Source organism: Enoplosus armatus, chromosome 4 (assembly GCF_043641665.1).
Source record: "Enoplosus armatus isolate fEnoArm2 chromosome 4, fEnoArm2.hap1, whole genome shotgun sequence".
Taxonomy (NCBI): Eukaryota; Metazoa; Chordata; class Actinopteri; order Centrarchiformes; family Enoplosidae; genus Enoplosus; species Enoplosus armatus.
Genome location: NC_092183.1, coordinates 1,811,721 through 1,835,000, shown reverse-complemented (window position 1 = coordinate 1,835,000; position 23,280 = coordinate 1,811,721). Strand labels below are relative to the sequence as shown.

At 43.5% G+C, this 23,280-nt stretch overlaps 2 protein-coding genes across 4 annotated transcripts; both read right to left on the bottom strand.

Annotated features, from left to right (window-relative positions):
• Positions 1-15,157: 15,157 nt before the first annotated feature.
• Positions 15,158-19,997, bottom strand: ptrh1 (peptidyl-tRNA hydrolase 1 homolog). Of its 3 annotated transcripts, none has more exons than XM_070904735.1 (6): positions 19,834-19,997; positions 19,330-19,458; positions 17,728-17,947; positions 17,024-17,123; positions 16,788-16,833; positions 15,158-16,683 (listed from the first exon to the last, which is right to left on the bottom strand). In XM_070904735.1, the coding sequence occupies exons 2-6, from the start codon at positions 19,435-19,437 to the stop codon at positions 16,411-16,413; spliced, it is 747 nt and encodes a 248-aa protein (XP_070760836.1). In that variant the 5' UTR covers positions 19,438-19,458; positions 19,834-19,997; the 3' UTR covers positions 15,158-16,410. The 3 variants fall into 3 exon arrangements, with proteins under 3 accessions (XP_070760836.1, XP_070760837.1, XP_070760835.1); XM_070904736.1 differs by having other exon boundaries at positions 19,330-19,455; positions 19,834-19,867; XM_070904734.1 differs by lacking the exon at positions 19,834-19,997 and having other exon boundaries at positions 19,330-19,524.
• A 599-nt stretch (positions 19,998-20,596) lies between these two features.
• On the bottom strand, positions 20,597-22,271 carry LOC139284661 (natterin-3-like). Its single transcript, XM_070905012.1, has 2 exons — positions 22,157-22,271; positions 20,597-21,687 (listed from the first exon to the last, which is right to left on the bottom strand). Exons 1-2 carry the CDS (start codon positions 22,269-22,271, stop codon positions 20,597-20,599), a joined length of 1,206 nt encoding a protein of 401 aa, XP_070761113.1.
• Positions 22,272-23,280: the final 1,009 nt, after the last annotated feature.

Sequence of the window (23,280 nt, the reverse complement as noted above, 5' to 3'; positions counted from 1 at the left end):
ACATCATGCACAATTGTCCAATAGGAATGTAATTCCTAGAAATGTTGCACCGGCGTCCCATGTGCAGTTTAGGCTCCAAAAAAGATTACGATTTTGGTTAAATCTGGAAAAAGTCACTGTTGAAATCTTTCTTTCCTCCAAACGTACCTAATTTAACAAAGTGTTGTGAGTCGCCTGAACAGAACCATAAAAACATTTGTAACAACAGGCTTTAGTTTCCGTGAGTTGATGCTGTTGCAGGAGGCACATCAGAGGCAGACAGGGTGGATTAAACAAATGTGTCACTAGTTCATCAACAGCTGGTCAGTCAAAACAGGCAAAACAGAAACCAGGAGGGCTGATTGCTCCGGCAGCTTACACACTGATCAGAGGAACGAGGGGCAGATGTGCAGACAGGTGGTGTTCAGGTGGTGGGAGGAGCTGAGGACATCTGTTGGAGGGTGAGGGAATGTCAGGGGCTGGCAAACTGACAACAGGAAGAACAATACAGGTGGCATTAAGAGCTGGTTGTTGTCATGACAACAGTAGGGGGAAAAGTAATTTGCAGGTACGATCAGTCATTTTGCAACTTTGCAGCTACGTTCAACCATAAAAATGTTTATTATGTCAACAGAATCCAGGCAGCGTTTTGTTTCTTTCAAAACGTATTTGCAGTTTCAAATGACTAGTTTATACACTTACAGTTTAGGAGATGGGGTCGTGTGAATGATGATTGCGTACTTGTCTTCTATGACTTTTTAAGCATCTGAAATAAACTAAATCACCAGCTAAGTGGCAAACGCAGAGAGAGAGTGAGCAGTGAAACAAATCCCCAAATAGTTTCTAAATGTATTGAAATCCATCCAGAAGTCTCAACTTATGTCTCACTTTAGACATTACACAGTACAGGTTATCTTCCAGAGGAGGAATCTGGGGCCTCAGCAGTTAGTTTCCGCTGAAAGGCTATTAGCTTAGCATAAAAACTGGAAGCAGAGTAAACAGCTAGCCTGGCTCTGTCCAAAGTTCAAAAGTACACCCACCAACATGTTCGCACGTTATATTTTGTTGGTTTAATCCGTACATGAACAGAAATGTAAAAATGGCAGTTTGTGGTGGAACTATTTCTTGACGAACAGCGGTTTATCCAGCCGCCCAGCACACTGTCGTGCCCCCGCTGGTTGCGGAGACTCACTTGCAAACACGTGACTTCAGATTTGTTGTCGCGGTAACGTTGCTGTAATGCTGTTGTGTTTGCAGCCATGCTAGCAGTATGGCTGTTGGGATGGCGTTGTTGGTCGGTCGGTCGGTCCACCGCTTTGGTCCAGACTGAAATATCTCCACAACTACACGATGGACTTTCAAGGTCCCCTGAGGATGAATCCCTCGGACTTCGGTGATCCTCTGACTTCTCGTCTAGCGCCATCATCAGGTCCACATTTTAATTTATTTGTCCAAAAACGGCTCAACTAATGACATTCATTTTCAGTTTGGTGCTAATTAGCAAATGCTAGCATGCTAAAATGCTAAACTGAGATGGTGAACATTCTTAACATTATACCTGCTTAAGGCCATGTTAGCACACACGTCACACAGCTGAAGACTTTCATCTCGTCAAACTGTCTCGTCTCCGTCTCCGTCCGTGATTTTCTGTGTTGCTGGTTTCAGAATACTTCCACGTGTTGTTTCTCAGATCGTTTGGTTGCACATTTAGCTAATGATACCCTACTTTACTGACAACATTGTGTTAAGTGTGTGTTCTGCTGTGTGACAACATATTATGTTGACTGTATAATAATGTTCTTTACATTTTGTTGTTTATGTTGACGCTGAGCAGCCTCATGGTGTCACAGCCTGACCAGTGTTCTGTGGGATTATCTGTTATTTTAGCTTCTGCTCTGACCCCTGCCACACACACACACACACACACACACACACACACACACACAGCCATCGTGCACAGTAGAGGGGTGGTCTCACTGGCAATCGAGTCTCCAGGACAACAGGTGAACAAAGGGGACACGGCGGGGGGAATGTGAGGGAGGGAGGAGGTTGAGTGTGTGTGTGTGTTGGGGGGGGGGGGCTCCTGGAGAGGGCTGATGGGAGATGAGATGGTGGGGGGGCTCAGGTTGACCTTGGCCTCTGTGTGGTGGTCAGATGGGGTGCGAAGGCCACCGGCCGTGGAGGAGGAGGAGGAGGAGGAGGATGAAGAGCAGGGAAGGATAAAGGCTGTGACGCCTCTCGCTCTCTTCAAACCTGCAGTGATTAATGACAAAACACACACACACACACACACACACACACACACACACAGAGCACCCCGGCTGACCCCTCTGAGCCCGCCGGGTCTTCGGCGTGGTCACTTTCCCAACACTTCTGATTGATGAGCGATTTTCTTTCCCACCACAATTTATGGTAATAATCCCGAAAGAGACGAGGAGCTGCAACTCTGCAGCTGCTCTGCACGACTCTCATCCCACCGAGCAGGAACTACAACCTCAGCCGTGACTTTTTAAAAAGTGGATATAGTTTAAGGCAGGTTTATGTTAGTTGGTTGGCCAACAACATGCTTCTCCACGCAGGAATCACGTCTTCATTCATCATCAGATCTGTAGGACACCGAAGTCATGAGTCCAGTGTGAAGACTTAGATTTAGTTTTGCAATCTTTCTAATTTTTCTGTCTCTGTGCGTTAATAAAGTGATTTGGGATAAATGCACCGAGGTTTTCACCACATACGGACAGATTTCACCTCACCTGCCTCCGAGAGAGGATTCGTGTCCACTTTTTAATGCAGCCACGTTGTCTCTGAAATTTGGGTTCAATCTGAACGTACAAAAGCAATCTGAGGAATCTGAAAAAACTTTTCTTTTATGTCTTCTGTAAATTATATCACCCACAAAGTCTACACGCTGTCTCAAAGCCTCCTCCACTCTACTATATATGTAATTGTCCTTTATTTTATATTCATTTTTGCCTAAAATCAGTCCAATTTTAAGGTGTTTAGTCTAAGAAATATCAGAATAAACCTTACAAATGCAACATATGCATTATGTGTGTATAATCAACGAATGTAAATTCTTCTCCACGTCACTGCGATATATATATGATATGTTGTCTGCGCTGCAAAAAACCCTGTTGTATGTTATTAGATATAAAGCTTGAAACTAAGAGGTAGTTACTGTGGTAGAAATGAGAGTCAACATGTGGACTCATGACAGATCGCAGGCAGACTGCTGCACCTGTCTCCCACCTGATCCCAGACACCTGCTGACACAAGTTGATTCAGAAAAATCAGAAATAAGCTTCACCGCTGTGTTCAAAAAGTCATCATGTCCACGTAGAATAAAAGACGGAGAAGATCGGACATGACAGGACAAGATGAACTTAACGAATCTAATCCCACGCAGGGACGCTGACTGTCACAGCAGCAGAAGGACTTATAATGCGATATAATGCAAGACAGTGGAGCAGAAGGTTACAGCGGTCGATTGATTGACTCACAGGGGACGAGACGGCAGTGTGGACGTACCTTTTGGTCGTTTTGTGCAAAAGATGATAGTGGACTAAATGACACAGTAGTTTGGGACGTTCCTTCAGATTCAAAAGGTCTGTTTCCCGAAATGAACCGACGAATAGCAGAAAGTAAAAATACCAACATGTACCAGAGTCTTTGGTGTTTTAGAGAAATTAAATGAATGTTTAATGCTTAACGCTTATCCTTAATTGTGGCCTTGATGCTTTACCTTCACACTGGAGAAGCCCAGAGACGCTGGCGGTCTGAAAGAGGGACACGTTATTCTTAACGCTTCTCCCCTCAGAGAAAAAACCAGCACTGATTTATTGATAGAGTGCAGTGAACTGACCTCAGTTCAGTCGGTCGTAGCTGCTGCATTTAGACCAGATGTCATATGTGCTAGTTTATGTGCTACTGAGTCAATCAAAATGTTACCATGATGCTGCATACTGACTGTCTGAGTGGAGAGAGGTGATTTCCACATTTGCAGCCAGTTTTTTGGGGACTTTTCTGTCTTCGCTGCGAGAAAACTCTTCAACTTGTTGATATCAAAGCGTCTCTGCTGCTTGTTACAGGAAATGTGGACGACAGCGCAGAGACGGCACGTTCCGGCAAAAAGACCCAACATGTCCTCTTCTGGCCAGGCAGCCAGAAGAGGCGCGTTGCTTAAAATAAACAAAGCAGATGATTGGCCAGGAGAAGGCGGTGATGTCAGAGCGCCCCTGCTGAACCGCAGCTGTGCTCCTGCAGCTGGGGCTGAACAGTGGTGCAGTGTGGGGGGGGACCGGCTGCTGTTTGGTACCAATAAAAGGGGTGATGGGGTGGGGGGTGGGGGTGGAGGTGGTGATGGCGGCTCGGTCAGAGACGGGTGCAGACATCCCGGGCGTCTCCAGCCGGTGTCGAAAGAGAGGAACAAATGGCGGCCAAAAGAGCATGTACGCTCACACACGTTTAAGTCACGTATGAACTTCAAAATCGTGTGTGTGTGTGTGTGTGTGTGTGTGTGTGTGTGAGAGCCGTAAAGGAGCCATTTGTCAGCGTCAAACATGGCCGCCTGTTCTTCGCTGCAGAACAAACTGGCGAACAGAGCAGCGGTGACATTTTGCAGGAGGTGATGGGTCGTGATGATGATGTGATTCGTGAGGGGGGGAGGCGTGTGTTTATATGTGTGTGTGTGTGTGTGTGTGGAGGTGGGCGAGGGAGTGGGGGAGTAAGGGAAGGGGGAGTGCTACATCATATGGACATCTGCAGTCTCTCTCCCACCCCCAACCCCCCCAAAAAATTAACCCATTTCAGCCAAGCTAGCATTCAGTGGCAATTCGCCTCCAATTGTACCTGTGAACAACCGACATTGCAGACTGTGGATGATGCACATGAACGCTGTATGCAAACACACACACACACACACACACACACACACACGTAGGAATGGCCTCTTCGCTCGTTACTAAAGAAGACGTCACGTGTCTTCGTGGTGTCACAGGAGGTCATTTCCAGCAACGGACCTTCAACATTCGTGCACATTTCTCAGACGCTGCTGTGCAAGAGTGTGTGTGTGTGTGTGTGTGCGTGCGTGTGTGTGTGTGTGTGTGTGTGTGTGTGTGATGGGAAGGAGGGAAGGAGGGATGCTGGGAAGGAGGTCGTGATGTGACGTCACCCCTGTGATGCTCCCACACCTCCTCCTCCTCCTCCTCCTCCTCCCACATCCGGTCCCCTCCCTTCATCCTCTTCTCCATCCTTTTACTCTGCGGTGGTGTGTGTGTGTGTGTGTGTGTGTGTGTGACAGTGATGACACAGCCCGGGTCATGTGACTGTGGAGGTGGTGTTAGGTGGGAGGAGGAGGAGGAGGAGGAGGAGGGGAACATGAAGGAGGAAGTGAGTGACCCGGAGCAGAACACAGCAGGAGGAGAGCTGCTCGACGGCGTCCAACATGGAGGCCGAAACCGGAAGAGGAAGCGTCTCCGGACGTTTTAACGCTGCGTCAACGTCCATAATCACATTTATCTTCAGTCACCCGCCTCAACGGACACATAAAGCCCCGAGGAAACATGGAGATGAAGACAGAGAGTGTTGTGCTGAGAGGATTACGTACATAACCAGAGTTAACCCCGAATACATGTACACGGGTTCATTGGGACCATTCGTGATGCTTCAGGGGCTTTGAAAAGACTTAAATCAGAGAGAAGATTTTCTTCTCAGGAGGTGATTTCAGGAGAAAAGAAAGAAACTGACATCATGGAGACAGACCAAGCAGGAGGAGACGCTGCATCATATTTAAAATGAACACAAAACAACCAGGAGTCACACATCTGGGCTGTTAGGAGTCAGACTAACTGGAGAGAGCTCAGCGATCAGTCTATACCTCATCAGCAGGTGCCAGCGAGGTTAAATGGCTGTAATGATCTCTCTAATCATTACACTGCTCTCCTAATTGTTTCCTCAAGATATCTTTGTCATCAATATCGCTGTCGATGCTGATCAATTCCTCGTTGAGGCGCTCAGCTGCGAGTGCACCTGAAGGAACCCTCGCTGCTGAGTGAAGCTTCAGCTCCATCAGCACTTCTGCTGCCGAGCTTCTAGGTTTCCGTTCGCTGTGAAATAACCAGGAATTCGGTTTGTTGGATTGTTTCTACAAATTGATGAAATAAACAAATTTGTTCTCTTGTTGAATCTTTGATCATCAGATTCACGTAAAAGAGTTTCAGCCTTTCAAATACACATTTTTAGTTTTTAAATTAAATTAAATAATTGAAAAGTTTTCGTTTCTACAAACTGTTGAAAACTACACTGAATGTAATAAGACAGTGGCTCCCAAACTAGGGGTCAGGAAATTCTAGTTATTCCTTCAGACTTCGTTGACAGTTTTCTTGCGAGTTACTGGATCATTTTGAATCTTCAGGCCTCTAAAAAATAAAATGAAAAAAATAAAACTTTTTGGGCAAATTGGTCACAACCAGTGATGAAGGATGGAAAGTAAATATTAAAGCCACAAACATGGTAACGACCTCAATAAGAGATAAGAGCTACAAACCAAATAGAATTTAATCTTTTTGTTTGTTTTTAAAGGTTAATATTTGGTCTTAAATCCTTAAATTAAGACTTTGTAATTACATTTTGTTTCAGAAAACTTTGAAACTCTCCACGTTTGTTTTTCCTACATTTTAGGACTCACGTAAGTCTCGATACTTTTTTTTGGCAAGTACTGAAAAAAGCATTAACTTTGATCAGCTAGTTCCAGACTTCAGTCAAAATGCTGCTAATTCTATTTCTATTTCTGCTAAAGTTCTGGTTTGGCTTCTTGTGTTTAGATAACATTTAACATTTGAGAACTTTTTCTTCTTTTATTAAATGAAAAAAAGTTTTGTAAAAAAACAAGAAAAGAAAAGAAAAAAAAGATATTCTTATGTCTCAAAGTAAAAGTCACACATCTAGTGTTTTTTCAATCAATACTGATCCCAACTCAGATTTTGACATGAGAAGAGTCTCCTCTCAGATTTAACCCTCTGATCCAATCATGATGGGGCGTTCAGAGGCACTCGGTCAACAGACGACCTGTGTGTTTTTCTCCCCAACTTGGGTGGTGGTGTTTGGACTCGGCACACACACCTCCTCGAGTTTTAATCCACTGTTGTGAGGCTGAGCTGCGTCCCGGAGCTGCTGGGCTCCTCGGGCAACACGCTGAGAGCGGATTACAGCAGCAAATTAGTCTGAGGAGACCCGACGCATCCGAGCCGAGCTGATGCTGTGGTGTGAAAATCAAACAGACCCCTGCCCCAAAACCCAAGGAGGCCAAAGTCAAACTGAGCGTTTGGTTTGCCCTGCTGCTGACAGCTTTTCAGATTCCTGTCGTGGCACATGTTGACAGGAGGTTTTACTTCAAAAAACTAAAATTAAAAGACATTTAATATCTGCAGTAGTTTCCCTCAAAACTGAGACTAATAAAAAAGTGAATTTCAAAGTGACACATTATTGAAGTTTTTAATTACCACAATTTTTTTTTTCTATATTAATCGAACTGTAAATATCAGTTTTTTATCCATCCATCCGTTTTTTGGACTGAAATTCAATTTCAAAACAGACAAAAACCTAAAACGCTGCTTGTCATCCAAACGTCTCATGAATTAGAAAGAAAATAAAGCAGAAATATAATGTATTATGCATCTTTGGATGTCAGGATGACAGAAGTCACATGACTGAAACTCCATCCAAAGACACTAAACATGAGGCCTGTTAGACATTAAAAAAACCTTTAAGCAGCTTAACTTTTACACAAATAAATATAATTCAAATAAAAGAAATCTGGATGCACATGAGATAAAAAAAAAAATAATAAAACCAGGAAAGATGAACAGAGGAAGAAAAAAAAACATGGAACAATAAAACAAAATCTGATGCTTCCAATGATCATTAATTCTTTATTATTCAGCAACAGTAGAATCAGTACAAACGAATTCCGTCTTTATTGGCTTGTAATGGCATCCTTTATCAAAAGGATAAAGGGCTTGGAAAAGGTCACGGTTTGTTAAACAAAATTAAAATGATACATTCCTGAAGAATTATGCAAATTATAATCCCCAAAACGCCAACAAAAGGCGGCAACAAAAGCTCACCAGTGGAGCGACAATAAACCTTCCCTGCGAGGTTTTCAGCAGAAAAAGTGGGAATAAAGAGAGAAGCCGTGGAGCTGGGCCTGCCTGGGAAATATTAGTTTCACTCCAACAACTTAGAAAAACTGTCCCAGCTTGTAAAATACTTAATTATCACTCTTTCTGTTTTGGTTGGCCTCCTTCTCCTGCAGGCCTGCGATGAAACGAAATCTGCAGAAAGTGAGAGTTTGGGCGTTTTCTGCTTCAGTTCATCAGTTAAAGGAGCCCAAAATCACCGCTTTTGGAGAATTGAAGTTCATTAAAAAAAACTCACTGGAGTCAAATTAGAGTGGCAGGAAAAGACTGTGGCCCCGCAAAGGCCCTGAAGCAGAAAGCCCGCAACATGCATGGACTCAAAGAAACATGGGAGAGATGAGCATGTGCTGAAAATAATGGATCGAATAAACAACACGCAGGGAAGAAAAGGCAGATTGTATCCGGGTACAGAGCATCAGGAGTGCAGGAGCGGCCAGCAACAGATGTCCAGGCACAATTCTCGGGTGGGATTTGAAATTTCACAAGAATTGCGTTTGGACAATCAGCAGCTAGAGCTCAGAAATACTACAAATAAAATCACCTTTGAAGCAGACATGAAAGGAAAAGCAGCGAGATGTAACAGCAGGATGAAGGTTTTAAAAGAGTCGATTCGTGTGTTTACAAGTGGACCTTCTGCTCCATCACGCATCCATCCACATTCAGCCTGAGCTCCACCTCACACTCACACACATCAGAGGCCACATCAGCCATATTATCCAATTACAGCCGCTAATTAGCAGCTCTCCAATTTATCTGAAATAATCCCCAAATCGGCAGCCGAGAGGAAAGAAAAGATCAACTTCTATTCACAAGCATCACACAGACACAGACAAGAAGTTTGACTTCATCTGGAGGCGAAGAAGCGAAGAGGAATCCCGGGAATCAAACTCCTCTCCGCCATATCTGCACCTGTTAAGACGCATCTCTCTCCTCCATCCTTCCCTCCTTCCTTCCTTTTGTAGTCCCCCCCCACCCCACCCCCCCAAAAAAGCTCCAAAAAAACATGCAACTAGCATCTCCCCTTCTTTTCAGCTGCACAGCGTTTCACCTTTTCCTCTCACAAACCTGCAAAGAAAAAAAGAAAAGGGAAAACGACGGGGGACGTGTTGCAGGTTGCATGGTGCACCTGCTCCTCCGCGTGTACTTCCAGGAGAGACGTTGGAAGCGGTGTAGGCTCCTCCAGCGGCAGGAAAAAGAGGCTGAGGATGGAGGGAGGGAGGCGGGCAGGGAGGCTGGATGCTCCCCCGGATGGTCGCAGGGAGGACGGGGTGCGAGCAGACGGCGAACCGCCGCCACAACCGCCACCACCACCACCACGGCCGGCTCCGGTTTCTTCTGTCGCTCCTGGTCTCCTCCACCTCCTCCCCTACTGGCCGATTTGGGGGGCTTTTTCTGGGGCTCCTCCAACAATAAGCCCCGGTGCGTCCGTGTCACCGAGAGAGAGCTCGGGAGTGGGGCCGGTCCGCTCTTGGTACTGAGATTTGAATAAACACACACATTCACACACACCGCGGGGGTGATGATAAATGCCCATTGTGCCCGGAGGAGGAGGAGGAGAAGAAGAAGAAGTAATGGATCTGCACTGAGAGAGAGAGAGAGAGAGAGAGAGAGAGAGAGAGAGAGAGCAGCTGCGAATGAAGGACCAGCAAACCTCTTAAAGACACAACGGTCTGATTTTTCCTTTTTTCTCCTTTTGCTTTTTCTTCATTTCCAATTACAATCAAAACACTGTAAACCCTCCTACATAAACACTGTGTTACAACACACACACACACACACACACACACACTGAGGTGACGCTGCTGCTGCTGTAAGAGACAGCTGGAGGCTTCCCGCACTGATGATGTGATGGTGGGAAAACAACAATAACAATAACAACAATAAACAAAAAGGCACATAAAGTTCATTTCAACTCAAGCAAACGAAATTCATTTAAAAAAGATTGGAAACGTGTGCATCACAAGCAACCTCTGTTACAACAACATGCCTTTTATTCTGAAGAAAATATCCATTAAATACTTTTTGAAACCAATATTTTCGTTTATTCAGTTATTGCATAAAGTTGCTTCAACCTCAAAAGATTATTTTTCGTTTTAACATGTTAACTTTGTTAACTTAAGTTTACATTTACATTTTAGAAATATTAAGTTTGAATCTAAAGATTTAAGATAAAAAAAAACAATAATTTGCTATTCCCCTTTTAAGATACCATAGAAGAGAAAAATACATTTATACATTTATATTAAACTTATATAAATAAATATATTAAACTGGGCAAAGTTCATGTGATGTGATCGAAAGCTCCAGAAGAGCTGGAGGTGAGAAAGAATGAAATAAAATGAAAAAGGATTATTTATATTCATTTATGGAGCACGTTTCAGTTGATTTACATGTAAATTCAAATGTATACAGTCTATATATATATATGTAAAGCTTTTTTGTATATGACTATGGTTAAAAAAGATGAATTAATATCCTTCCTTAAAAGACCTTATTTCCCTTTACTCTTCGTAAACTAACCCACAGTCACAAACATAGGACAATATGTTTTTCTGTAAATAAAATGAAGAGATTATTATTTAATAGATTATCATATTATAAGTTTAACAAAGACATCATGAAAAAAACAAAACAAAATTCAGTTCAGAAGTGGAAAAATAATAAATAAACATGCAAATCAAACAGCTTTCAAGTTGTTGGAACATGTAGGTCTATTTTTTCTTTTTTTTTAATGAAGCTAGGCTAGCAGTTTCCCCCTGCTTCCAGTCTTTGTGCTAAGCTAGGCTAAACACGCCCTGGACCTCTCTCTCTGTACTGGACACACAGAGATCCAGCAGAACTTTTCTATCCATCAGACACAAACATCATCAGCCCGGTGACGAGGTGAATATCTTTTATTGATTTGCCTCATTAAATCAATACTGATCACAAAGAAGTCGATGCAGATGAAGCAGACGAGACATGAAAACTGTGAGTCAGAAGAGCGTCTCTGCATGTAGGCTACGTTACATCAACACGGAGTGCAGTGTCTCCGTGTCTCACGTTTTAGCTTCAAACTGGAAGAAGAATTTCTGTGAACCATTTTATTTTCTGCAGAAACTGGAAACAGTTTGGAGAATCTGTGTCTTTTAGGACCACAAACTGTCACACCATCTGTTCAGCCCTGTGTCATGAAGGAGGTCTGGTATGAACCTGCATGTCAAAGACCAGGCTGAGGAAGTTATTCATAAACTGCTCACGAATTAGAAAGTCATTTGGAAATAACCAAATGAACCCTGAACACCAAGACTGAAGATCCCAGCCCTTTAAACCAGCCACAGACGGTCAGAACCCCAATGAGCTGACGTCCTCCATTTCAAACCAGACGACTACTTTTTCTGTTCGTCAGTGGTGCAACTTCACGCCTCCAGTTGAATTTGACCGTGAAGATTTACTTCACTGTTCATCGACAAATCAAACAGATTGTTGTGATTTAATTCAAATAAAATAAAGGCCTCAGTTTGCTTCAAACTAAATTCTTGTCAGATCGTGTGCCGTTATCCCCATTTATAGGATTTTTTTATAGGACGTCAGACCCCCCCCCCCCCCCCCCTTCAGAAGCTCTTTAGATATAGTTGATTGATATTGTTGCACACAGTAGTTCCTTTTAAGCATACAGAACCCTTGAGCCTTAAAAAGGTCTTATTCTGTCTCATTTTCCTTTTACGTGGTCGTTCTATAGTTGTAAGAAAATAATATGGACCTCTGACCTTCTGTTCTACCTGCTAACCTAATAATAATAATAATAAAGTGGACATTTTTATTGTCACGTGACGGTTCTTCACTCTGAGATATAATTATTGTACAAATAGTTCATACTTGTTATTTTGGGCCTTAAACTGGGAAACGCATCCTTATCGACAGGCGTTCTTTTACATTCAAGGCCAACATTTGTCGCATTTCTTCTTTGCAGTGGCTCACTGCCTCCTCTGTTTTGGCTTCTGAGACCTACATCGTGCATCTCAGGGTGATAATCCAGCATGTGAATCTTTTTACTGTCGCACTCCTTGTGAGCCGCTCTGTACAAAACCATCAGCTTAAAGCCAAATGTAAACAGTTAGACAAGGGGTTAAAGGATAAATTACCCAGCAGGCTTTGCCTTCAGGGCGATGGTGGACCCTTCCTTCCCCTCTCATCAGACATGTCAGTGGACTCCCTCTGCCCTGCTCCGCTCTGTACGGTGAGTTAACATTTCCGTTGCTGGGAACATCTTTGCACGTTGGATGCTCATTTGCCTCTTAAAGGGCCCCGCTGCTGCCTTTTCATGGCCCTGTAAGAATAATTTAGTGCGGGAGGCCCGAGATCACTGGAGATTATGGCTATGAAAGGGGAAAAGGACGCGTTATTAATGCTTGCTCATCGGTAAGAGACGAATGAGAAAAGGATCCCCGACGGGTGTGGATTCACTGTAACGCACGGCTCTGCCATGGGAAACCAAGACGGCTTCAGTCTATTCTGTGATGCTGGAAGACAAAAAACACAGAAGCCTCATGAAGAAAGAAACTGTAGTGATACTGAAAGACACTCAGACACACTGCAGGTCCCTACTGGAACATTACAGTAATACACCAAGAGATCAAATATATTAAGGTCACCATAAACGACTGTTCAGTCCCTACAGATGGATTATGGGAACATCATGAGGGTTAACTTAAGACCAATGGGGGAAAGAATAACACGAAGGTCACTATAGTGGGCCATAGAGACGCCACGAGTCAACGTTAGAAATATAATAGGAAATATTACAGGAACTGTATGAGATAAAGAACAACTGCACCAAATTATTTCTACTGTATGTGTTCGCAAAAGTTGACAATATATTATCGGACTGTGCGCACAGTATGCAGTAAAAGTAACATAAATATACCATGAGATCGCAATGTACTTTTAAAGAGCACTATTATAGGGGCACTTCAGCCATTTATTAAAAAGAAATATATTAAAAATGTAATTCATAAAGTTGAGGGACTTTGGGGGAGAGAACGGTTATAAAAAGAATCAAAATCAAGGCAGCAAAAGCTGAAATATTCTGACTTTTAGTCTCTTTTATGGGGGAAGCTCCAGAAATGCTGGATCCTACATTTCCCATAATACATAGCATCTTTTGTTAGGCCCTCCCTGCCTGGCAGGACTCCCGCTTTTTATTCAAAATGTAAAACTTTTGTTTGAATGTGAGAAAAATAAAATATTCCTCAGTTTGGGAACCAGAACCAACTGTTGTTGTCCCGCATGTCGACACCCCCAACACCACATGCCTCTGCAGCAGGTTGGTGGTGCAACAGGTTGCCAAGGTAACAGGGCCGGTAACTGTGGTCAGGGACTGGTCTCAAGATGCCAGTGCCATGTGGAACCAGAGAAACCAGTAACACCAGATATGTCAGCCATGATTACAGGATGACCTCCCGTGTTACAGGAAGTGCATCATGAAGCTCATCTCTTCACCAGCGAGGGACGTTATCTGTCTGCCATGCTGATGTTTAACCATTTAGCGTGTTAGCGTGCCCATTTTTGGTAATTAGCATTAAAGTATTTATTAAATTAAAGTAGCAGCTGGTGCGATTATTTGGTCATGAACCAAAGTACTGGACCAACAGAGACCTGATAATGGCGCAAGACGAAAGTTCAGGAGGATCAAAGTTACGTCAGTTGCAAATGTCAACGTCAACCTCATGGTGGCGCTAGAGGAAACGTCAGAGGATCATCAGAGTCAGTAGGATTCATCTTCTGGAGACCACGAACGTCTGAAGCAGATTTCACGGTAATCCATCGGTTAGATGTTGAGATATTTCAGTGAGGATCATCCAAAGAGCCTTCAGAGTGTAAATGCTCCATTAATGTAGCTCTTCTTAATTAGCCCCCCCCCCAGCATCAGCGGAGTCAGCGGCCTTGTTTTGTGTTTCTGCAGAGTTAGCACATATGTGGGAAGACCCCCCACCAGGCCACTGTTAGTCCAGCTATGCTTGGCCGTAGAGCATGGGGGGAGAGGGGGGTTGGGGGTCCCATTCCTGAATAAATTTAGGGTCCCTTCTAAAGACCCAGGTGTCCGGCCCCACTGCTGACCTCTGACCCCTGCAGAAGAAAAGTTATTGAAGCCGCTGGTGAAGCCCCCTAAAGCTGACCAGCGAGGAGGGGCTGGGAAAGTGGCCTGATGGAGGCGAAGGGTGGCTCAACGGGGTCACAGCAGAGAAAGACGGGGGGTTTTAGGAGAGTGAGGGGTGTTCAGGGTGTGTGTGTGTGTGTGTGTGTGGTGGGGGGTGTCATAGAAGAAGTTTCCTTTGAGCCCCCCCCCCCTCCTCCTCCTCATGTCCACAAGTGTGTCCCTGCAGCTATTGTGACTCTGAGCTACAGCAGGACAGAAGGCCTCAAACAAACCGGGTCTAAACAATGTTTGGCCCCTTTTGTTTCTCGCCTGCCTTTCTTCTTCAGCCCTCCATCGCAATCTACTGGCCTCCTTTGTATTGATTTCCCTCATTCAGCAGCTCGTCGGCCTCTTTCCGCTGTTTTATATGCTCTTTTCTGGCTTTTTTTGTCCGCCACCTCCCCCCGCCCAACCCTCCCTCCACTGGCATTCTCTGCAGTGTGAGAACGCAGTGCGCCTCTTGACTGGATGCAACTCATTAAAGACACCTAATTGATGAAGAGTGTAATTAGTGTGACAATCGGAAGGAGAAATCAATATGTTTTTAGCCAAAGGAGCCAAATCAGGGAGGACAAGATGGAGGAGAGCAGCATGTGAGGAGAGCCGTGTGTTCGGCCGACAGCAGCACCAAGAGGCTCGCTTTCACTTTCAAGAAGAGCTTCAAGAAAAGAGGTTTTTGTTTCTGTCCAGTTCAGTTCTTGACTCTCAACTTGTTAGAACGGCAGAGAAAACTTCTTGTTGGTCTATTAACTTTTTTAATTGCACACACACACACACACACAAATGAGACCTGATGCTGTTGTTTTGATCATTTATGTCAATAACAAATAGGACATGTACAGCGCTCACACTCCAGCAGAGCATCTCACACAGTACAGCTGGACGCATGTAAATGACAAAATGCACTGTGCTACGCAGTGAGGTACTTAAAGAAAACAGCACTGAAGTCCAGCCGCTGTTAGAAACATGACCCTCAAGTAGACCATCAACCCAACAGGATCCAGTTTAGATCAAAATGATTTTAGTAGTAAAAACACACTGAAACACAGCGAGCAGTGTGTGAGTGTACAGACGTACAGACGTGAGGACACACAACACTGCTAACTGTGTTAATCCAGTGCTGCTGATATATCAGCTCATCACAGATACATCATGACAATAATAACACTTTATGTTTTTGTCTGTGTGTGTGTGAAATCCTCCTTTTTACTCTTGGGTCACATTCAACACAAACAGAGTTGAGCTTTAAATGGTTACCTCACAAACACACACCTCCTCATGGTGCAACAGGTGCTGCTCATCAAATTCAAACAGGTGATTAACAACAGGTTAATGCAGTTTGGAGGGTTTGTTGAATCTGACTCGTACAACCAAACCTCAGAGAAAAAACAAGAGATTTAAGATATGAATATGAAAATGTGTTTATCCACCAGAGAGCACTGAAGGTTTATTTTTCAGCTAAAATATCTCACTCAAATTTAAGGGATTGTTATTTAACGTGTTTATTCTTGTGTATTTATGTAAAAAAAAACAGGTACATATCAGCTGATATATTGTTATCAAAGTCTCAATTATTGTTACTGGTTTGGCCTCAGTTGGACTCCACTGCACGCCTCCACCAAGGCTGCACAGTCCTGCTCATTTGTTATTCTAATCAGAATAAATGTAGAATATAGAAATCTTGACAAAATACACACGGTGACAGACAACCATGGGATTCATGTGCCTGATCAGTTTTTCTTCCATTCAGGTTCAGTATTTCATCAGAAAATGGCAAAAAAAAGTTACACCACATCTTACTGAAATCTGTTCACAGGTCTTTGAGGTACCTCCTTGATGGTAGTAATCAATACTCATATAAGTCATTTATTTTTTACTTAAATCAATTCACAGCTCTGCGTTTAGAGGAGGTCGTGACATTCATCCATTCTGGTTACATCAGTCTTTCAGAGTACTTCTCTGTAGAAATGTGTGACGCCTTTAATTATTTAAATCACAGCAGAGAATAAATACAGTCTCAGAAAAGATCTTCTTCTCAGAGTCCAGAGACTCTGGGCTTCAGCTCTGAGCAGCAGCAGAGTCCTCAGCTGGGGAGGCTGAGTGCTCCCTCTCCTTCTGTGCTGCTTGTCTGCCCCCTGCTGGTGAGGAGGGGGACTGGGACTCCTGTTGGGAGTCTCGCTGGGAGAGCTGGGTGAGGAGGAGGTCCACGCTCCGGACAAGAACAGAGTCCAGAACCTTCTGCTCCTCTGAGGAGAACCGGCCCAGGACGTGACGCTCCACAGACGTTTTCCCCGTCGGCCGGCCGATCCCGACCCGCAGTCTGAGCATCACCTGCGGGAGAGACGAGAGGACGGAGATGGTCGACATGAGATACCTCCAGTCTGTTGTTTTGTGCGTCAGTTTAAACTTCAATCAAACAACATCAAGTCACTTACATCAGTCTGAAGGCAGTCCACACAGGAGCGCACTCCATTATGACCCCTGTGACGAAGAAACATTTGTAGGTTCAATAAAAAAATGTATGTTTCATTCTCAGTGTAATTATTTAATGAAAGCTTTACAAATAACATTCATTGGTAATTAATTTTTACTTTCCAGACCTTCAAACTGCAGTATGGAGCATTAAATCAGAGCCAAACTGAGACCACAAGAAGTCGATGGATGAACCGACCTGGCACTTCCTCCGTGTTTGATGGCGACTTTCCCCAGAGGTTTGTCCAGTTCATCGTGGACCAGCAGGATGTCTTCAGGCCTGATGCCGTATTTACTGGCTACAGAGGACAAACAGATACTTTAGATCAAATATTCAGTTTCATCCCTCAAATATAACAAATATTTGAATATTAACTGACCAGGAATTTGTTCATTTTATAGTCACATAGTATATAGTTTTGTTCTTTAATGAATAATCCAAATATTTCTATAATATAGAAAAAAAGTTCCTCAAACAGACAACAAACTATTTCAAGTTTTGACCAACAGTGAAAAAAATATTTTACATGTACAGAGAAAAGAAATTTGGGGCATTTTTGCATCGATTAGCAAAGTTTTTCAGCTCTAATTATCAGAGACTGTAATAATAATGTTAACACTTGAAATGCTATTAGTGCTTTCTTTAGCTGAACATAGTGTCTCTGTGTAGAGAGTCTGACGTCAACATATTTCATTGCTGTTTAATTAATGAATTGTCCCACTGAGGCAAAACAAAGGAAAGGTTTTAATGAAACCGATTAGAGACAAGAGGACTGAGCAGCACATAAAGACAAACTGAGAGTTCAGGATATGAAAGCAGTTTGTTCCTCATTTCATAAACACTCAAATGAAAACAAAGAAAATAAACACACACACACACACACACAGAGTCGGTGACCTCACCTGCTTTGGCCACTGACACTCCGTTGACGTTCATCAGCAGCTTCGGACGGAGCAGCACCACATGTGTGTGTTGTACCTCTGACACGATGACCTCACCGGACACGTGCTTGTCGCCGCGCCAACGGTCAGCCGCACCAAGCCGGGCGGCGAGCTCGCCGAGCACCGCCATGCCGACGCTGTGTCTGGTACTCTCCATCCCCGGGTTACCCAACCCCACCACCTGAAGCACGCACACACACACACACACATAAACACACATTACAGCAACACTGAAGGCTTCCAGTTCTGCAGCGGAGCAACTTTTATTAAATGTTATTTTGAGGATTTGTTGCAGCCAGTAATTTGATTTTTTACTATGTTTTGACTCACAGCATAAAAGAGAAGATGTTCTGGTACATTTTAGATTCAGACTATCACATATTAAAGGAGTCGGCTGGTTATATTCTATATATACACACTTGCGGAACAAATTACCAGAGGATCTAATGTGTGCCACAACTCTGACTGCCTTTAAGAGCAGGCATAAAACCTTATTATTCTCTGTGTCCTTCTAATGATCGCCTGTATTTATTTATTTATTTATATACTTCCCCCGATTGTCTCTTATTTTGTACATTTTGTAGATACATGTAGAGTACTTTGAAACTGCCTTATGGTCTATGAATTGTGCTATATATCTAAATTTGCCTTTATATCTCTCTTATTGTCAATACTAACAAGCATTGTCTGAGTATTCAAAGCCCGATATATTCTTATTCCTCTGTGACATAGAACTCATGTTGTTAAATGAAGTTCAATCAGATGATCGAGCAACATCCAGTGAAAAGGATTAAAAACGCACTGAGGGAGAATGACAAATGGATTATTGCTTCTACAATGCCAATTCTTCCTCAGAAATAGCCAGAGAGAGTTTCAGCTGAGGAGGCCAACATAAACACACAGAGCACATATACAGCCGCTGCCTTGCACTGATGGTACTGATCCACTGGCAGCAGCAACGGCTCTGTTAACAGAAATACTATAGACTACATTGTGTTAGACTCGGGCTCTATGGCTGCTGACACACTGCAAACATTGTGTTCTGCGTCTACACACTGAGCTTTCATTTATTTTTATTTCAACAGGACGACTGACAAACATTATGTCAAGTTTGTTAAAAGAAAACAAATATGGGGCATGACATTTTATGGCTAAACTTCTTGGACAAACTGTGACTGATCACTGACAAAATGTCACTAAGCCACTCACATTACACCAGTAACACAGTTAACAGAGAGAACAAGCCAGACTCCATTCTAAAATCTGTCAATTTACTGTAGCCTTGCTTAGTAACAACCATATGGCAAGTTTTAAATTACATTTTCTAAAGCAGTCCAGATCAATGTTTAATTTGGTATCGAGCACAGAATGCAACACTTATCTGAATGAAATTTTGAATTTTGAGATTTTTGAATGGTGTTTGGTGGGATTTGCCAATCCATTAAGATTGACTGGCGATTACTGTGGTTTAGTAAATTCATGACAGCCAAAGTTTAACAACTATCCATGGAGCTGCAGTGCAGTAGACAAAAAGTAGATGATGAGGTGAGGTTATACACTTACCAGCCTTCGCCGGCCTTGTGTGTGTATTTCTGCTTCAATGCCCATCGCTGGTGTGAACAGCTCACTCAGCAAAACTCGGTTTATGACTCGTGTTAAAAGTCGTCTCATTGTGACAAAGTTCAACAGCTTCTTAAAAAAGAGTGACACATAACGACAAAATGTACTTAAAACTGTGACTTTTTTCAATCGGCCCATTAAAAAAAACTGTCAGCTATTGTAATGAAGTCAAATTTCAGACGTTTTCACAATGATTCACCGCGATGAAACAACATTCCCTATGAGAACATCCTGTATGTCCATTATGTCATTGGACTGATTTCTCAATGGGGTTCTGAACTGAATCTTTCGCCACATATATATATGTATCTGCCTTTAATTATATAAATATATATTATATGATAAACCTCACTTTTACACGAACCCCTGACTGAAAAGCAACGTTTTTACATCGTATTTATGTCACAACTGTGGTGGTGTTAGCTTGCTAAGGTTAGCTTACTGTACCTTGTTGGCTAACTCAGGACATCATAACACCAACAGACACACTTAAGAACAACCACAGGATACGCTCAGAACACCGGGAGGCTAACATGTGATACCGGTGAAACTGAGAGTTTATGAAATGTTGAAAATACTCTCATATGAGGACACATTAGCTGGACGTCCTGTCTTGCCTCTCACGGCAGTCAACGAGTGACAGAAAGACAACAAGAGACAACAGGCTCTTCCTACTCTGCTCGGCTGCAGCGCCATCTAGCTTGGTGCCTGAGAAACACAGTATATTTACTCAGGGGTCATGTCCTGTCAACAGACAAGACTTCCTGCTGTGAACACTGTGAACACTGTGTGTTCTCTGGGGGGACGGGGATCGATTAGGACACAATCAGCAAAGTGTGTCAGTGCCATTGAAGCTTCACTTTTATATTGTTTCTGTTTTATTTTGTTTAAATTCTCTTTGTTTGACAACTCACTGTAATGATCGTTATATTTTGCGGTATTCTATTTCTTTAAACTGGTTTTATATAAGTGGACTTTTACTTTAACGGTCAATGTAATTATGAAATACTGATGCCACATATTTAAAGTTGTGAAATAAGTAGTTAGTGAAATAACTACTCTGAAGGTTACTTTCAAGGGTTGAGTCGGTGACTGGCCTAGAATATCTCAGTGAAAGGAAGATGAAAAAGAAGACGTTTTTAATTGTATTTTATTTGGAAAACAGTTTTTTCCTTTTGAGCTGTAAATTGAGAGTTCAGCGGACGTATCATCAGTCTTGAGCTGGGGAGCAGGGAACAGCGTCCGCCACCGGCTGACATCTCTGCACCACGGCATTGATCTCGCCGACGCTCACGCCGTCGTAGGTGCCCGTGATGTAGGTCCAGTGGGTGTCTCCGTTGTGGTTGGTCCTGCTCAGCCTGCCAGTGAAGGGGATGTCGGCCGTCATCTTCCTGCCGTCCATCCTCACGGCGCAGGAGTGGTTGGGCGGGACCAGCAGCTGCACAGAGACGGAGTGACTGATGGAGTCCACCATGCTGGTTCCCTCTGAGAAGGTCACCGTCTGCTCCTTGGTGAAGTCCACCATCCCGGGGCCAAGGATGGGCACTTTGGCCTTCATGGTGGAGATGGAGCCGTTGCGGGTCTCTCTGCCAATGTCCCAGGTCTTCTCCACCGTACTGGTCTTCTCCAGTCTCACCGTCTTCTCCACACTTCTGCACTCCAAGTTGGTGACCTTAGCGAGCTGCAGGGCCTCCGGAGGATGGTAGAACAGCTCCATCTGGTCGATGCCATACTCCACATGAGAGATGTGCTGGCTGTAGCTGTCTCTGTTGATAGCGAGAACCTGGTAGCTCTTGTACCAGTACTCATCACCCTCCCAGGGAAGGAAGAAGGCCTCGTGTTGGGTCACCACTTTGCCAAGACCGTACTTGTTTTTGCCCACATAGATGTCCGAGTTGGGGCAGGTTTTGACGGCGTACTGGGGGACTGACCCGTACGAATCTTCAACCCACTGCAGGAACTCAAAGTGGTCAACGTTGACCAGCACTTCAAACTTGGAGGAGGCATACTCTTTGTCAGCGTACGGGTACTGGCAGAAGTTCCCTTTGCTGGGAGAGTAGAAGCCGGCCTCGCAGTTGACTTTGCACACGTAGTCGTTGCGTTCGGTGTAACCGTTGAAGATGGCGACAGCGCCATTTGGGAGGGAGCCGCTCCACGTGACCCACTTGAGGTTTGTGTGCTCACCAAACATGGGGAAGGAGTCTGATGTCGTCTCAGTTTCTGGGATCTCTCTAACTTCAGGAGGTTTGATGACGTCCCGGGAGGGGACAACATCTTCCAGCGTGGGGTTAAGCCATGGCTCTACATGACGAGACAGACAGAAACTGGCAGTGGGTTTTGGTATGAAACACACTGACACAACTGAATCTGGTCTTAATCGAAGGCTGATATACTTGCTTTACTTTGATGTTAAAAGTGTATCCACTAGGGGGCAGATTAGGGCCAAATCATTCCTGTCCATCACCAGAATATTTTCCTTAAAACCAATCCTGATACACAGCCACCACTTTAATGCATTTAATTGTATCTCGCGGACACGTAGTGTTGATTTTTCACCATGCAAACAACTGACAGACTGAGGGGATGTAAGAATGTAAGATATGCAACATGTCAATAAAAGCAAGTATATCATGTGTTGGTCGACCATGATCATAAATAGGCTTGGCTTGTAGTCACTGTAAATATGTCGTGTTTATGTCATTGTTAAATAGCAGACATCACTTTTGTAAAATGGTGGATAGTTAAACTGTAGTATTGTGATGTGACCCACTGCTGGGTTTTTCTTGCCCGTCCTGCAGCTGGGAGACGTAGAGCAGCGGGTCTGACTGCAGCGTTGGGCTGCAGAGCTGCAGCACTGCCAAGACAACAGCGACACACCCCCTCATCTGGACACAGGACACCAGCAGCAAGTCAGCATCAGTGGGAATTTGGTTTGAAGCAAAAGAGCAAAGCCAAAAGCAACAACAACAACAACAGTAATAAAGACTCAACCCTAACCCCCCAGCAATGTAATTAATAATGTTATTAGTTACACCTGTGTTTTGGAAGTTTGCAAAATCTGCATCAAAAAGGTCTATTTAACATAGTGAGCAACTTGTAGGGGATTGATGTAGTTGTTAAAACAGATGGCTGACTTTTGTTTTCTGTCTTTTGGCACAAAAACGTCCTAATCAATAGTTTAAGTTCAGTTAAGTTTAGAAGTTTAAGGGCAGTGTAACTCCTGGTGAGAGGGTACTGTGCCATATCCCTATAGCAGAAAGTTAAGTTCAGTCAGGATGTTACAATAGCTCCTAGCTGCCGATAGAGGTCAGTAAAGGTTTGACGCTACGTAATAGCTGTTAACTGTTTTTAATAGCTTTAAACTTTAAAACATGAGTTTATGTCAAACTACCTACAAACTACCTTCAGGTTTTGCATAATATTTCATAGCTTACAACTTTGTGATACTATAATACGCAAAGAAGTGAATACGAATAAGCTTAGTGTATATATATATATGTAGATATATAATTATAATTATTAATTGGAGATTATTATTATAAGAAATTATTACTGAATACCTTTTCTAGTAAACAATAGTAACAGAAATGTCAGAAAAAAGATAAACAGAATCAATAGATCAATGTATTGTTGATTCTGACTGTAAACTGTAGGAAGTAAATCAGTGAAATGATGCAGAATGTTGTAAATCAGACCAGCACTTCATTCAGACATAGAGAAGCAGTTTTTACCTCGTCAGGTTCCTCTGCAGTGACGCTGCCTGCAGCATGTGCAGAGTTTTAAATCCTCCCTGCAGACTTATTGCCCGCAATAAACAGCAGAGAGCTGCAGCAGCTTCTCGCCCGTTGACCCAGCGCTTGCTCTCTGCTGCTGCTGCTCACTTTCTTGGGTTAA

Excerpts from the sequence above, each read along its gene's own strand:
- ptrh1 (XM_070904734.1), bottom strand. The coding sequence starts at position 19,524 with ATGGGCCGATTGAAAAAAGTCACAGTTTTAAGTACATTTTGTCGTTAT. Across the intron at positions 17,948-19,329 it reads CACAAGGCCGGCGAAGGCTG|GTGGTGGGGTTGGGTAACCC; the intron begins GTAAGTGTATAA and ends TGCGTGCTTCAG. Across the intron at positions 17,124-17,727 it reads AGTGTCAGTGGCCAAAGCAG|CCAGTAAATACGGCATCAGG; the intron begins GTGAGGTCACCG and ends TGTCCTCTGTAG.
- LOC139284661 (XM_070905012.1), bottom strand. The coding sequence starts at position 22,271 with ATGAGGGGGTGTGTCGCTGTTGTCTTGGCAGTGCTGCAGCTCTGCAGC. Across the intron at positions 21,688-22,156 it reads CGGGCAAGAAAAACCCAGCA|AGCCATGGCTTAACCCCACG; the intron begins GTGGGTCACATC and ends CTCGTCATGTAG.